This window comes from Battus philenor, unplaced genomic scaffold (genome assembly GCF_028537555.1).
Source record: "Battus philenor isolate CCGP_79_NKW_IND1 unplaced genomic scaffold, ilBatPhil1.0.hap1 SCAF_1, whole genome shotgun sequence".
Classification (NCBI taxonomy): domain Eukaryota; kingdom Metazoa; phylum Arthropoda; class Insecta; order Lepidoptera; family Papilionidae; genus Battus; species Battus philenor.
Genome location: NW_027181661.1, coordinates 3,155,034 through 3,173,166, shown reverse-complemented (window position 1 = coordinate 3,173,166; position 18,133 = coordinate 3,155,034). Strand labels below are relative to the sequence as shown.

The following is an 18,133-nucleotide window of genomic DNA, read 5'->3' as shown; positions in this document are numbered from 1 at the left end:
GAAGATTGATGTATATATGGTAGATACAAGAAGCAAAACTTATTTTGTTTACCCGAGCCTTCATTGAAAAGTAAATATTTCTATGCGCTATATATACGCTTTATTTATTAGATCACAGATAATGTCCAGAAGCTCCAATTACTATTTTATCCCTAATGACGTTAGTGCAGTTAGCCCTGGTGGCTGTTACAGCTTCATCGGCACAGAGTTCACGAAACGGAACAGTCCATGAACTATAAAAAATTTAAAATAGGCCATCGTATTTCAGCTTGCACAACGTCGATCGCACGAAGGAAGCATACATAAGTTTGTGTGTATTGTAATGTATGTAAGTGTAAGGTTTGAACGAGGACCTCTCGGCAATCTTAGATAGGATACAGATCCTACCTATCGAAATACCTTCGCTGTTCCAATTACTAAATATAAAAAAAATCATAGAACGTTCGTAAATAAGAGTTTGCCGACATCGTTTCAGCTTGTACATGCAAGTATACGGCATAGGCCTCACCCAAAAATATCTATAGGGATATACCATCTTTGCCATGCTTAGCAAGAGGGTTGACAATCGCAGTGTAGGCAAAGGAGGCTGCTATCCATACTCTGGAATACCTTATTTGTGAGCAGTGGCAATCCTATATAATTAATGCAAGAATCCTGGGAATCCTACCAACGATAGCGAGTCTCAGATCTCCACCGCTGGGATTTTACTCCTCAATGCAAAGGGCTATGTATACTGTGTATGATATACTGTAACTGATTTTATATAACGTATCACACCTTGGTAGTGATATACTCGCTTCCAGGCTACTTCAATGTTAATTAAATAGTAAAATCGTGTTCTGTTTCTCTATTGTCTTTCTTCTCAGTATCGATTTATTTATTATCTGAATAAGTGGTAGAGATATTTTAATCACTATGTATATTAAAATTCATCCAATGTTGAATAAATTATTGTTGTTTATTTGAATTTGAGCGGCGTCTCAATCCGGTAAAATAAATCATGAACCGAAGTTCCTGTCGGAGCCTTTGACCTTAGCTACTCTAAAGGGATTTAGGTTTAACATCCTCAAATCCCGTGAAGCTATAAATGCCATCTAAAAATACTCTAAATAAACCTATTTGTAACGAAATTTATTGCCGCAAAAATTCATCTTTAAACTCTATAAGAATGAAATTTTTTATTAGAGTCATGAAGTCTAGTTTATAAATTACGCAACATTAAGTAAAGTAAGATGTTTGTTCCAATAATGTTATTTTAATTGCCTCGATTATGCAATTCCAATTCGGTTACAGGCTAATCGATTTTAAAAACACGCGTAGAAACTATATTAACAACCTAATCTGTTTATAACCAAAATATTGTCACTAAAAAAGGCAACAAATTCGTTTAAATTGTATTGAATGAAACGTTCGAAAAATCAAAGTGTACGTGGGAAAAAAGGTCGTGTTTGAAATTAAACGTAGCTAGAGAGGCATGGCCTCAACACGAGCAAGGGCGAGCGAGTTAGACAAAGCCGGGTCACAACAGTCCGCCTGCCTCTCATTACGTACCCACACGTAATATCTTACTATATCACGCAACATCGCGCAAGCTGTACCAACAATCTGTAATTATCCTTATTACCAAGGTATTAGCATCAAAATCGCGCGTTTAATTCATTCGTATCAATCTTTGTATTAAATCTCAATCAGTTACTCTGAATATATATATCGATAAACACAGAGACTGCTTAAAACCATTTGTTTATATTACTACCATAATATTATATAGATAGATAAGAGCGTTTCAAACGTCTTTAAAAAAGACCGCTAATATATTTTTTTTAAACTGGATCAAGGATTAAATATATTACTTCGTGTTAACTTCTTTTTATTGATTTTTGTCTTAGGAAACAACGATTGATTCTTTTTCTTTAAAATAAAATAGACGGTTACTGCTAGTCATAGGCCTATACCAAATATCACTACGAAAACCGCTGTTGCGCTTCTCGCATCTAGCGACTTCCCACGAAATTAATTAGGTGGTCGGTCCACATAATGGGGGACCCGATCCGCGTCCACCGTCTCGTGGTCGCCACTCGTAAATCTTTCGGCCTCAACAACCATCAGTTGCACGAACAATGTGCCCTTCTCACTGTTAATTCTGACGAACAATTATTCTAGCTAGGTCGATGACCTTGATTCTTTATCGCATCTCCACATTTCTGTTTCGATCTCGCAGCGAAGCCTCGCCATTGCATAGCCTCTGTCTCTTCATTGAAACTACATCCTCCTTTTTTGTAACAAAGTATTTATTATTGTAAATAAATAAAAAATCGTATTAAATAACTTCAAATTAATATACTACATATAGGTATCTTTGTTCTAGTAATAATGATTTTTAAGAGCGCCTACTTTTCGCCAAGAAAGCACGGATTCAGTTTAGCGATTTTATGTGCACTTTTTTGTAATAAATATAATGTGTATCCTTGCGCCATCTTGCGTAAGGTCCAATGCATATAAGCCACTATGTCCCTGGTCTGTAGATCATCACTGGCAACATACACTAGTAAAAGACCTTCGTCTTTAGAAATTACAGTATTTTGGTCGAAAAGATGTTTCAGAGCTCGCCGAATACTACTAATACTATGAAATTATAGGGTTTAGAGACATTTCTGAGTGATTGAACACAAAAATAATTATATTTTGTCGTACAAACTACGATTTCCTTGCACGCCTTTTTTCGTATTTTATTGATGATAGTGTTTGACAGCTCGGTACAGATACAATTTTTATTTATTTTGTGGTTTACATCGGAAATGAAACGTATTGTTTTAACTAATTAATTGTCCATTTTCTCATGTTTTCCCTCCATAAGAACTTTCGTCATGACTTAGCGAAAGCTTTAAAACAAAATGGCTGAATTGATCAAACTGTTCTCGAGTTTTGAGTTTAGCGACATATAAGGAGAAACCAATTCGCATTTGAACAATGTATGAAAATAACTGGCTTATAAATAAAATGTAAATATCAGAAATAATTGCAAGAGAATTGTTCACTTCTTGGAGATCTCTTTAAACTCTATGTATGTTTATCAAGACATGTGATTATTTAATTAGTTTTACAACTTATAACGATTTAGTATCGTGTCCGATATCGAAAGACATTTATCCAACAATAATGGTAATTGTAATGACATACAAAAGACAACAGATCAAATAATCGAAAATATTTCTCGATTAATATATTTTTTAACTGTAATAATTGATCCTTAATCCCGTAATCTAATATTAAAATTTCCTACTTACATAAGTGTTAAAATAGTCAATTATAAATAAAATGGAGTCACAATTTCCCCATCTAATTTTCCGATATTGAAATACCCATCTATATGTCATGATGCCATTATTACTTAAATTATTTTAATCATAAAAGTTACAAATAGTAACAATTGCTAATTCAATATATAAGGCGCTACATATTTTAGACAATATTTTAATACTATGAAGTTATACAAAGGCTATATTGCACTTTAATATGCTAGATAAATATTGTTTTTGAATTATCATTATCATTTCAACCACAAGGCGTCTACTACTGGACATATGTCTCTCCCATATATTTCCATTAGGTCCGAACCTTATCGATTTCGTTTGTCCACCTTGGTTCTACACTACGCTTGCCGGTGTGTGCTGTCTCCACTGCTGATAATTAAGAACCTAGCAGTAATCCGTTCTGCGGGCTATGTGGCCTGCCCACTTTCATTCATCTACTGATTTCATTTTTGGTTCGATCCTGCATAGAAATCCTGAACAGTCCAAGTCTAAGTGGCTTTGAGAGACCACGTTTCCATATCGTATTATATCATTGGTAAAACAATCTGTTACACTAATTTTCAATGAAAGTTATTTACTATTCCGCAACAACAAACTTCTAAGTCAGGGATATCCCTGCAATTAACATATAATAAAGATAAAATGAATAAGCGAAGAGGTCAAGTATATGTTTGGAGTTGATTTGTGTTAGAGTATATGCAATCAAGTTCGTCAATTACATTAAGTAAGGTAAGCTTGTGTTTAATGTAGTGTAGTTTGTTGTTCATCTGTCTGTGTAGGTACGTATTTATAAATGAAACAAATTTTTACACTCATACATTATAATATTATCAGCCGATAGATTCCTACTGCAAAGCCCTCCGTAAAGATGACCACAATGAACGGTGTGCCTGCATCCAGTGACACCAATACCAGCGACCGCCACTTCAACGACCATTTTGATGATCGCAATCGCTTGTGGCCCTTTTAACATGTTTATGCGACCGACCAAGTTGACAAATTGCTATATTTTTTTAGAATAAAATGGTAGTACATACAAAACCAAAACAATTTATTTTTGACTAGTTACTCTCACAGCGACTTGTTCTAACATGTAATACGAAAGTGGACGCGTCTGCGCAATTTTTTTCGTGTTGAATATGTATCAGAAAATTTCACTTTTTTTAATACATTTTTATTTATATAGTTTTGTAGATTATTTATAAGTATCACTTCATTTCCGGTCCGCCAAAAAATTTCAAAATTTAAATTGGCCCGTTGAGTAACAAGATTGCTCACCCATATTCTAAGGGATGTCCTATACGAAAAAAAAACAACCAATATAGACGTACAATAATTTATTCTTTATTGCAAATAAATGTTTACAAATTTATGTATTTTTCAATCATGTGGTAATCTTGTTGAAATCACTGCCTTCTTCTTCGTCGGCCAGGATGACGGAGTAGCTCTGTTTCAGTGAAGCAACTTGTGCTTGAAGTGAGCGCAGCCGAATCTCAACCAGTTCGAAACTCTCTTGCAGATTGTTTATTTGCATCTGCATTCGCTGACGAATCTAAAATAGAAAAAAGGCTTAAATCCGCGGGTATTTACACCATGTTGTCTCAAAAGTAAGTTTATATTGAATGGGAAGTTTTTTTAAATATCTATTTAAAATACACAATATTAACATCAAAAAAAAACTCTACATTTACTGTCATATTACATCAATATTTACATGTCTTTTCTCATTGGTACAAGAAGTCATCAGATCACAAGGAAATTAAAAAAATCATACAACCAAAAAGTTCATACTCAAAAGTATTTATATAGTTGCCGCTAATTTGTGAAAATAATGGGTGTTACAAGTTTCGGTATGCGTTTTTTGTCTGGCCACTTTTAAAATATTTAATATCAACAACGTATTAGGTAAAAAAATACAGTAAAATCAACGAGAAATTATTAAATTAACAAGTTAATTCTGAAACACTTTTATGATTAAATATAAGATCATTTATTTAATAATACGCATCGCATTTACAACTATAAAAAGAATAAAAATCAAATTCCATTGAGAATCTAATAGTATTTATTATTATATAGAAAAGCAACAATATTTCCGAATAATTTATATTCTCAGTGTTTTATAAAGGTCATTACCGACAAAGGAAGGTCATGGGCAGATGTAATTATTCCTAATTCAATATTAATAAAATATCAATTGGACATTATTAGCTGTGTGATAATTATTATTTCTTTAGATACAATTTGTATTTCTCTAATTTCCGCATAAATTGATGCTTTATAAATGTACTGGACTTTTAAAAATAGCTTTTAGGATTCTTTACAGTCTAACTGTGATAGTTATGGAGCTAAATCACTTTATAAAGTCAAAGTAAAGTTTAATTGCTTGTTTTATGAACAGTGCCGTCATAGATTTACCCAAGTATACATATCTAAACGTCTCGTCTTAATAAAATTCAAATTTAAAGTCTGTAGAGAAATGTGAACGTCGTCGTCACATTTCTTAGTAAATTTTGGCAATTTTTTACGCTACTTTGCTTGTCCCTTCTTGCTTTTGACTGTTACGGTAAGTTTTTCATTCACCGTTACATAAAAAGACGATAAACCGCTGTTAATAATAAATAAAAATATACTCTTCCGATTTAATTAACTAATAATATCAAATCTTTTTAAAAAATTTTAAGCTCTCTAAGTATCTATAAAAATCAATTTGTCATTTAATTAATTTTTAATATCATATATACCTATCTATCTCTGAAAGACACGAATATAACCGATCTATCCTATCATTAAAACACTCTTAAAAAATAATAGCTTATAATCGATCAATATGAATTGCTATTCGCTAAAATCAGGCGCATTTTTTCTTACTAAACTCTTTTTTTTTAGCAATCACGTTAACTAATCGAGCCGACCCAATTCACACTCTCCAATCTGGCCGATGGGATAGAGAAGAGAGCTTTCAATAGAAAGTTGATGGACGCTATCCCCAATTAATTTTTTCACGCCAACCTACCGATTTTACGCTGAAAATTTTTCATATACACTTTTACACTTTGGAAGCCAATGTATAATCAGATTATTATATTGTTAGAATATTATATATTTCTCTAGAATATGGATTTAAAAATGAGGTGATCCGTAAACGAACAAAAATAACCGACATAGCCCAGCGCACAAAATAGATGGCCGAGACTTTAAGGTTGAGTGGAAACCCAGGTAGGCGCAGGGTAGACAGTCCACCTACCTAGGAGATAGGCACAGGTAGACAGGTGCTTCCAACCTGCTACTTTAGAAATCTATCGCGAAACCTTACGTCTAGCAGTGGAAGTCCAGTGACTATAGTGATGATGATATTGACATGATACTTGACTTTATTCAAACTCCAGATGGCTCGATTCAAACCTACATACTTCTTATTTTCTTATTTAATTAAATTTTCAAGACGACAGTGAATTGTTTACTAGCCATATTTAAATGTTGTTTCAGGAATTCCATTCTAGGAATTCTTGTGAAGACTTCAACTATATTGTACAGTTACACTCACAAATGGTGAGAATAAAACTTAATAACTACGTACCAATCTCCATTGATACGGAAGGTGTAGCTACATAGCAACCGTGATACCATTCACTAATCACTAGTATTCACTTCCAAAATTATGAGCAATAGTAGCATTTAAAGGTAAACAACTAGCATATAAAATAAAATGATACCTCAGACTTCCATAGCCGAATTACATTACTATATCTTTTCTAGTTTTTTTTTTGTTTTATTACAAATATACAGCAATTTGAAGACTGCAGTTGACCGAGTGTATAAACTTGTCATAAATTTCTATACGGACTTATGAACACTACCCAATATTTGAATTAAAAAAAATACAATGAACACCTATACTACTTCCCACTAAAATACTATTGATTTAAAACAGTTTGGTACGGTACAATAATCTTATACCGTACATATATCTTAAAAGTTTAAAAAAGAACTTGTGTTAATTAAAAGGACGATATCGATATCTTAACGATCTCCAACACCAATAAATGTCGTTAAAAATTAAGGTTAATAAAAACAATTTTCACCCCAAAAGGTCGATATCGACCACTTCGAGAATCCTTGATGCACAGTGTATTCGCGTTGAGAAAATAGAGTCTCATAGGTAGCGCTCAGCTTAGCCACAACTTGACTTTCATCATCATTTCAAGTAAGAAAAGGACCAATATTTAGCCACTTCCGCACATGAAGCTGTAGTCGTGCAATAAAATGCACTGCCCGCCAGCCCGCTGATAAATGCGTATGCGGCAAACAATGCGAAACACACAACCGCCACCGCCAAATTACTCAACACTTGTTTTACCCCTCCACGGGGTATCTTTAGGAGTTATGTTACACCGATTAGTGCCAAACACAGAGTGGCACTAATAAGTAATAGGTGCAGTAAGTTGCGCCTACATCTAGCATATCGGTACACCTTTTATGTGATACTCCAACACTTCACATGCCGAGCCGTGGTCTTCATTCTACAACCTTAATGCTCGCATGCTATTTGACCTAGCACTTCAACTTGCTAATCCGCTGAACCAAAGCGGTTACTTTCGTTCGTCTACGCATCTCCTTTGCTCAGATTCGATCTCGTAAAGATATCCCGCCGTGTAACATCTAGCAACCGCTATTAAAATAGTAAAATAGACGATCTTTAACATCTGCGAGTGTGAAATGATAATAAGATCATTAAAAAATATTAATAAACTATACCGCAATAGAGAGCAAACACAAACCTCGTCACGTTCCTTCTGACAGGCTCTGGACTGTGCTCTACTCTGTACAAGTTGTCGCTCCAATTCTGATATTTGAGTTTGCATATATCTCCGCATCGACTCTGAACGTTCCTTGCATCGCGTTATAGCACGACTGTTTTCAGCTTTAAGCTCTTCAAGCTCCTTTTGAAGTTTCGTACATTCAACCGATTTTTCTTCGCATCTGTTTCCCTCTTGTAACAATTTCTCTTCAAGCCGTAAAACTTGGCATCTGGAATTGGTTTAATAAATTACAATATATCCTAACAGTCTACTGTAAATTTATATCATGAAAATAGATGTTGAAATGACAATGGCAGCGCAAGTCGCTGGTACGCCCAATGGTCGTTGGGGCGACAGAATTCTCGAGTGTCGATCAAGAACCAGTATGAATGTAAATATTTGTTTTATTAATAAATATAAGGAAATAACTAAAATCAACATTAAACACAAGCTTGTCTTACTTCTTAAATAATCTATTGAACTTGATAGTATATACTCCAACTCTTAGAGCGACTGCAAACATATTGCTTGTCCTTTTCATTCCAATAACCTTCATTACGCGGTTTTATTTCATTCAATATAAAATCTAATTGAATAATTATAAGCCCGAGTGGTTTCTTGTGTTATCCACCAACAAAAAAGTCGTCTCTCTTTTTCAAAGAAAATTATGGATAGCATTTCATCTAATCCCGATTCTAATTTTTTTTATACAAACATTCGCGTATAACTTTAATTTACGTGAGTGTCTCATTGTATTTTGTAAAAAAAAACTAAATAATGGATATCATTATTGTCAATACGAAACACCACACAATAATAAAATTTATAACGTGTTTTGGAGCTACTTATTTATTAATTTATTTAATAACTTGATGATAAACAACTTTTACTTATAAAAGTAAATGTTCTAAGTATCTATTTTTTGTTTTCCAACAGATAAAATAAATTAATGTAATATCGTCAGAATGATGCCTTTATATAGGTAATTGTAAATAGAAGCTTTAACTTCTTCTATTGAATAAACAATACATTCACATTTCACTTTTAAACTAGATCAATAAAGATAAATAACTCACTTTAAATCGTCAAGATAACGCGAAAGTTCACAAACTTCTCTTTGCTTCTCGTCGAGTGACGTACGCAACGCTGCGTTTTCTTCAAAAAATTTCGAATTTTCAGCCTTTTCTTGATTATAATTGTTGACAGCTAACACTAACTGAAATAACAAGGAATACTTTAAACATAAACATTTACACTACTAATCACTAGTCCGTCTGGGATTGCGGACTCTTGGTACATTTTTATAAAAATTATATCTATAACTGTATAATATAAGGTTAATTTTTCTTACAATTACCTGTAAAGTTTCGAAGGTTCTACAGACAACCGCGCCCTTTCCTATTAAAAAAAATCCAACGCCCTTTTTATTTATATACTCCATAATAATATAATTAAATAAAAGGATTTTGACTAAGGCTGAACATCAGGTCATTTAAGGAATAGCCTCGCGAAACACAACAGTCAGGCGAAAAACAAAATCAGGTTTGGTAGAAAAAGTAGTAAAATCAGAAGTGTACGACAAAACGTTACATAATTGCAACCTCATAGGCTCAAGCCATCTTTAAACTCGCTATGCTTGGTTTTAAGATGTGAATATTCGTACAGTGATCTCACAATATTTGCATTTACAATAATCATAATAAATTCGTAAAAATAGGTGACGTCCATAATATATTTGCATGGTACCGTGAGAAACACGCTATATTAAAGTTTCGTCTGCAAAAAGTTAGTAATAATTGAATCTTTGAACAAAATTAAAAATAAATTAACGAAAAAAAAATATATTTCAGTAAACGAATATTTAAATGATAAGAATACTTGGCACTGATAACGCCTGATTATTTTGATTTCATTTAAGCTACATATGGTAAAGTGTAAACTTTATTGAAAGATGTGTTGTTGTGGAGTTTCTTTCTGCTTCTTTTCAACTATAACACCTTACGAAGCAGAGGTTGTCGGTCAATAATAGTTTTTTTTTAAAAGTTCCGATGTTATATAAACGTATTTTATCTTATCTGCCTGTCTATTGAGAAGGTTAGGTCTTTTAAACGGTAAAATTTTTGATTATGAAAAGATAATAACTCGTCTCCACCCCCTTTTAAAAGGCAAATCCTTTGAACATGCTACCAATGAAAACTACAGGGGACACTAGAAGACAATACCTCTTAGATTAGGCTTAAAAATTAGGCGTATTTAAACAAAAATCTATTCATGACTAACGACAACAAAAACACATGCTACTCTAAGTTATTATAAAAAAATTACTTCTTTAGCTTTTTCTGTATGCCTGTGTAACTCTATCCATATCTGTCTTACCTTCTCTTTCACTCTATGTAATTCGTTAGACAGTTGCTGTGAGCTTTCCTCCGCAAGCCTTTGCATCTGCTTGGCCTCCTCCAGTTGGATCTGAGAACCTTTTAACAGATCGGGCAAGGGAGCAAGCTCTTGTAATTTCTCTTGGAATTGCATCTGGAAAACATTTCGAAATTCAAAAATGTTATTATAGATGATTCGTTATTTCATCTGACCTACTTTTTCCCACATTGTTCGACGATTAAATTAAAAATTTATGACATATTGGCATTTTACTAATTCACTTCACGAATTAAAACACAATTAAGACAGTTATTCGCTTAGGCCGATCATCGTTGATAATGGTAGCCGGAGATTCTTAGAATCACTTGTTCCGCTGTGGTTGCCCTGGGAGCTATAGTAGCTAATAAGAGCGTGATCGTCGGCCGAATTCGTCGTTGAAGTATTTTCATGTTTTTAAATTGTACATTGGAACTCGAAGTCGAGAAAGATTCTCGAGTGGCGACCAAGATCCCGTAGAAGCGGCGTGGGTAAACTCCCTCCAGATGGACAGACAACATAGTTAAGTAAGAAAAGTACCAGTACATAGCTACTTCCGCCATGCAGTAGCAGTCGTGCAATAAAGTGCACCACCCGCCAGCCCGCTGATAAATGCGCATGCGGCAAACAATGCGAATTACACAACTACCACCGTTAAATCACTCAGTGTTTCACCCGTCCACGAAGTGTCAAACACCGAGCCACTAAGAATAATGAACTAATCGTACACCGATTAGTTCATTACTCCTGAAGATGCCCCGACTTTATTGCATGACTGCTGCTGCATGGCAGAAGTAGCTATGTATTGGTACTTTTCTTACTTAGGGTGGACTTCCGCAAAGTAACGCCTGAATCCATTAGAAACATAGTAAAGGTCACGGAAAGTCGCTGGACGCAAGCAGTGCACGATCGGTCATGCGATGTTGTTTGGCTGATGCCCATGCCCTGCAGTGGGCGTCCATTAAGAAAACTCGAAGTCTAGGTATGAAAGTATTAGAGTATGAACTTCTCGATATCTATCGTTCGACGACTCGTAATATCTCTGGCCGCTAATATGTATATGTATCTCAAACAAATATCTACCTCCCAAATATTTATTGCTAATACAACTGCATTACGGAAACCTAATGGTACCTTCATCTTTTGTATTTCGATTTGTATTTGATCAGAGACTTGCTTATTGTCATATTCGTACAAGTCCAGTTGTCTTTTTAACTCCTCCACTTGCTGTTGCGCTTGGAGATACTGAAAAACGGCAAAGACTTGATCTACTTATAGTGCATCCTCTGTTTAAGAGTTATATAGTCATACACAAATATTTTCCATTTAATTAGCCATTTCAAAAACATTTCAATTACTTTAAAGAGCATCCGTCGTAATCTATGAACTCAGCGGCCTCCCAATCAGGATGGAATATCAAATGTGTCCTCACGCTTATCTAGATATAGATCTAAGTGCTCTACCAAAAAATACGCTCGTTTCGTCAAAGCCTTATAGAAAATCTAATGTGTATTTAACCAATCCTCATTGGTAAGCTCAAAGTCACTTCATGAGCCATGGAGAGGTACTTACCCCTGGTATCGAATCAGGAATAAGAAGATCCGTAGACGAATAAAACTAACGAAAATAGTCCCGCGGATTGGCAAATTGAAGTAGCAGTGGACCAATGCGGATTACATAGCGAGCAGAACAGTCAACCGCTGAGGCCTGATGGTATTGTGCTTGATTGATTGCCGTTCCGTGATACTATGTCCACTCACAAGGTGAACGGTGAAGAACTTAGATAAACGTCACTTTTAACCTGTATTATTTTATTATTAAGCTCAAGTTGAATCCCTCGTGCATCTGTGACCCGGAAGTAGACCAGACTATGGTGCACATTACCAGCTATCTTGTGTTTAGAGGTGCCTTGATCTCGAGGTTGAGATGGACAAGAAATTGGAAGAGAAAAGCGTCGCCTCCTTCATGGACGACGTTATATGTCGTCATGTATTTCTAAGGATTTGCTCGGAACAAGGACAAGGATTAAAATAAAAAAAAAGTATTTACACTCGCATTGTAACGTCTCTGCCCCAAAGCAAGTAGTACGAGTATTTAAAAAAAAACAGTGGCCATTCTACGGCTGAAGTTAATAAATAAATGAAGGTACCTTCAACCGGTAATCTTGTAACTGTTCCGTTTTCTCGTTGACTGTTATTCGCATTTCCTCGAGCTCTTCCTTCGTGTCTCTAATTTGCGTTTTGAGGCGTAATATTTCTTCGTCGACCGCTTTCCGAGACTCCTGCGTTAAATGCAATACAATTGCAATTGCACCTCTTTGATTAACGTGTTATTATTCTCCATAATAACATCACAATACAGCAATTTACACCGAATTTTCACGGGAATTTAAATTTAATTAAAAAAAACTGCCATCGTCTTTAAATGTCCCACCCTGTGAAATTTTATATATTAAAATTAAAAAATATCGTTATTTTCAATATTTTTTTTTTTTACTTTTTCTTTACCGTGAATAACGTTTTTATAAAGGACTAACGAAAATTCATATTAAAATGGTACACTAACTATTTTTACATTAAACTCATTTTTACATACGATTGGGTTCAAAAAAATGTACATTTTAATTTTTTTTAAGGGTAAGCCACTTCCTACCCTCGATTTCAGCTTGACGTTCATTTAAAGAGCACTTGGTATACATTTGCTACTATTAATATGTACTGTTATTATATCTTTAACAAATAAACAATTAACATACACGTGTAATAGATTAACGAGATATAGGATAACTTTGATTTGCCAAACTACGTAAATAAATATTACATTACTTAAAAATCTGCACCTGAAAACCCACAGTCAAAGAGAATGATAAATTATTAATACATATAAATTTTATTACGCTGAGAATACTTTTCACAAAACAAATGTCTTTTAACACTTTTCTATTTGAGAGTACTTGAAACGACTAAATATGGTCGCACCATCAAATGTCTCATCAAAATGAAACCTGTTAGAAAAGACTGTCATTACTTACGCAAAGTCTATACCTGCATAGTAACTAGTTTTTAATAATAAAGATATTGAATTTAAAATAACAAATCTATTATGATAGACAGATGATAGACACTCCACTGCCGCTGACCTATTACTGCTCGTATAAGATTTAAACGCGATGAATGTATAATGTATGTAACCATTATGATACACCGTATCCGAAAATCAACTGTTTCAGAAATAATAACAAAGATAACTTAAAAAGATAAATCGTTTCCAAATTTGGTTTACTACATTTTAAAATGAATTAACTTTTACTATCTCTCTGCAGACTATACTATATTTTTACTGTATCATATTTACTGTATCCTTGCATAATTTGCACCGCTAGGAGTTATTCGCCTGTCGCATTCCAATAGAAACATTTCCTTTCGACAAATGAGCTATATATTCACCCTTTAAAGCTTTTACATCTATAACAAGCATCGTGTATTTTTTTCTGATTCTATTTCAATTTATTTTGTATAAAGAGGTTTTATGAAACAAAACTTAAATGTACGGAATATTACAAATAATAAACCAACAAACCTTTTTCTCTGATGCCAGTGCAGTGGTACAGATATTGTTCAGTTTTAATTCTAAATCTTTGAGTTTTGTCTCGTATTTTTGTCTCTGGGATCTCTCTTCGTCGGCAACGTTCTTCGCCCTCGCAAGTTCTTCTCGTAATTTAGATATCTGTTATAAAAGATATTCTAAACTTCATCATCATCATAACAAACAAGGCATAGGCTTTCCCCAAAGGTCGCCACGATGATCGATCTTGCGCCGCCCGCATCCTGCGACTTTCTGAGACGTTAAATTTATCTTTAATGGAATCAAAGTATAGAAGTAGGAAAGAAAGTCCATCCTAAGTAAGAAAAGGACCAATATTTAGCCACTTCCGCACATGCAGTGTTAGTCGTGCAACAAAGTGCACCGCCCACCAGCCCGCTGATAAATGCGCATGCGGCAAACAATACGAAAGAATGCGAATTACACAGCTACCACCGTTAAATCACTCAACACGCGTCACTCTGTGTTTGGTACTAATCGGTATAACATAACTCCTGAACATGCCCCGTGGAGGGGTGAAACACGTATGATATATATAATATGTCGTCCAACTAACTGGTACAGGCCCGTTGTCTTTCGTTCCAGAAGTACAGCAGTAAAGTAATTTAAAAAGTCATAAATAAATATGAAACAAATTATAAAATATAAGAATTTGTATTTTAGAAGGTAAGCGTATATTAAAGAATTAGAAACTAATGAAAAATAATAACCAATGAAAAAGTATATAAACTGAACAGATAAGATAGATAAAAAGAAGGAAAACTACAATCGATAAAACTGTACTGTGATACAAAAACGTAATTTACTGTATTCTAGGAGCGGAAGAGAAGGAAGGAAGATGGTGTGGTATAAGGAGACAAGGAAGCCAAAAGGTAAAGATATTGTGATGAAAAATAGATGACAATTGATAAAAATAATGAGGATTCTAAGGAGAGAAAGATATTAAAAATAGAAACGTCAAAAATTATTTAACAGAATAAAAAGATCCTGAGCCTCGTTAAATATGGGGCGAAAAGATAAAAAAAGGGCCTGCGCACGCTGCATCTGCCGACACGTAGTTGCCACTTGAGAAACTTTCGATCTTAACGGATATCGGTTGCACAAGCTGTGCTTCGCCCTCCGCCACTTTGGTCAAGCAATTTCGAGCTACGTAATTGTTCTTAATTTAAATTTAAAGACAAATGAGAACCGTTCATACTTCACCTGTACTTTCCTAACCTCAACCGATTCTACATACGTCGTACAACACTACAGTTCCACGAAACCCCCTTGAAATATAACGGTACTAAAACTAGACGACCCTTTAAACTAACGGATATTCATACAAAGATTTTAATAACAAAATTTAAAGTAAATAATAAATATCTGAAAATCAAAACTAATGCATATATCAATGAACGGCCCCTATGGATATTTAATAGCGGGTCATAGAGATATTACCTCTGGATATTTGCCGAAATCATCTTCCTGGATCTTATTAATATATACCGTGTCTTCAATAACATGTTCTGATTCCTGAGGACAACATTGCAAAAGTTATTTATAAATATATATATATATATATATATATATATATATATATAATGTTTGAAAAACAATATGTATATACATAGAAAGATTTAATAAAAAACCAAAGGTAAAGACGGAGATTTTGAAAAACAATACATTTACCGCATAAATCGTCGGACGTTTTCGATTGTGTAGGTCCAATCGATCTCTTTTAATTGCAGCTAATTCCATTTGAATCTCTTTCACCTCTCCTTCCATAGCACCCAGCTGTTTTTGCTATAATCACATAATCAATATGAAAAACCAACGAAAAAATGATAGAATCTTTCCTTTATTGTACCATGTCCGTTACATCATCAAGCATATGATGACTGACAGCACTCTAATGATCAAGTAAACAAAATTTCAAAATATCTATATAATGAACTCTTTTAATGTTGTCAGCGTTCGGGATGCTCCGAAACATCTCGTCTAAAGATCGCAATGCTTGAAAACGATGCTCTTTGACCTGTTAAAACTTATCGCTTCATGTTACAAAACCTGAAATTATTAGCTATGGCATCATAATCATCGTGTCGCCCACTACAAGACATCGGCCTCCCCCAAAGCTCGCTATGATTACCGATCTTGTGCTGCTCGCATTCGGTGACTCTCCGTGACCTTCCCTATGTCGCTGGTCTACCTAGAGATTCACGTAATATATTAAGACACAATGTTCGAGTTGTACCCAAAATAACAAACGACTTAATGCTCCCGAATTATGATCGTAATGCTAAATACTTTTAAGGATCTTCTTCTATCTCAACGAGCACCACTTAAGAAAAAAACGAAGATGTATATAGCAATTAAGGAAACACTTATCGACACCAAAAAATTAACAATTTAACCCAAAAACTCGTGTATCACCAACCACAGGGAAAATTTAATTGATCGATGTCAAACGTTAAAGATTTCAAATATATATATGAATGCAATAGATAAATAACCATCATACCAGTACAGATGATTCTCCACCACACTGAACATCATCAGGTTTAACTTTAGCAAACGGCCAATACTCTGACTGAGGCATGAAACTTGTGAAGAGATATTACGTAACGAAAAAAAATTGAGTCTTATACCAGAGTAAATATACCTCAAATACCTATATGTATATAATAAAAATATATGAAAATGCAATGATGATATATATGTATATATACACACAAAAATATAGTTTATTAGCACTGACAGTTATTTTTATTAATAATTTTTTTTAATACATTGGCCAGTAGCACGAGGTTTTATTTTTTATAAATAAGCCGATTTTTTTTCTATGTCAAGCCCATAGAGTATTGTGTTTATAAAAATTTTACATAAATAAAACTGTTCCCACAAAAAGTAATAATAATTTCAAGAAATTTAATACTAATCAAAGAAAATAAATACTAACAATTTTGAGAGAAGGGAATAGAAAAAAAAATATGATTGAAAATAAATTACTACGTTAATTAAATAGTACTTTAAATAAAAACAAATACATGCTGAAATTTGTAGGAAATTTTACAACCAAACCGTAATATTTGTACTATCAAAAAGCTTGTTTACAAATTATAAAAACACGGAAATTTAATATATTTTCATAGACTAATTTCTATTGTTATCCTCTGTTGATTTTATTATGCAAGAAAAAACTATTTCTAATATTTTTAACACGTATCAAAAAGTATCTCCGCGAAAATTACAAATTCAATTATAATATAATAAATACTGTTATTCATGGTACGCGAATACTGTAATATATTGAATAGGTATGTAATAAAAAGACTGTAATGGATCAAAAGACATACATAGGAGCAGTAGGTCGATGATATATAGTATTCGGAGCGTAAGCTTTTGCCACAGTAAGAAAAAGAAAAAGGTATATAAAAATTGGGAGTCATAGAAATCTCTGAAACTGCCTGCCTGCCTGATATATTTAAGTCATACTTGCTGAATAGTCGTCGAGTTATAAAAATGAATACCTTCACTAGTATAAACACAAAATTTTACCTATGTCATTCTTCAAGGATCTATTGTCTATAGAAGTATATGCAGATGCTACATCTCTTATTATGACGATCACGTGCAAGACACGATAACTGGTGCACAAAAGCACCACTAAAAGTTAACACTACTAAATATCTTTCATTATTTTTCTCGTCAAAACTGCCTATACAGTACTCACTGTTAACAATCAGACTCTACGACGTTCCAATTAAGACCAAGTTGGCTTATGGGTCGAGGTCAAATGACATTTACAGATTTTATGGGTTCATGGCAGCAAGACACAGAAGGGGGGAGTTTATCATCTAGGATGACGCATAGGGTTTGACGTATGGACAGTTCAATGCCAAGGGTCACCCAAACCATGAGTGTGATCGGAACTGGTAGAGTGGAGCGGTTGTGCTTCGAAAAGAGCATTGCCGCGCTTTTCGGGGGATAAATTCCTATACTCTACTTCTGTAACAATCT

The 18,133-nt window shown here is 34.0% G+C and overlaps 1 protein-coding gene across 1 annotated transcript; it reads right to left on the bottom strand.

Annotated features, from left to right (window-relative positions):
- Window positions 1-4,698: 4,698 nt before the first annotated feature.
- LOC137921377 (outer dense fiber protein 2-like) lies at window positions 4,699-16,712 on the bottom strand. The gene is made up of 10 exons (XM_068764114.1): window positions 16,635-16,712; window positions 15,803-15,916; window positions 15,572-15,646; window positions 14,108-14,254; window positions 12,678-12,809; window positions 11,663-11,773; window positions 10,493-10,645; window positions 9,193-9,332; window positions 8,096-8,345; window positions 4,699-4,866 (listed from the first exon to the last, which is right to left on the bottom strand). The coding sequence occupies exons 1-10, from the start codon at window positions 16,710-16,712 to the stop codon at window positions 4,699-4,701; spliced, it is 1,368 nt and encodes a 455-aa protein (XP_068620215.1).
- Between the last annotated feature and the right edge of the window lie 1,421 nt (window positions 16,713-18,133).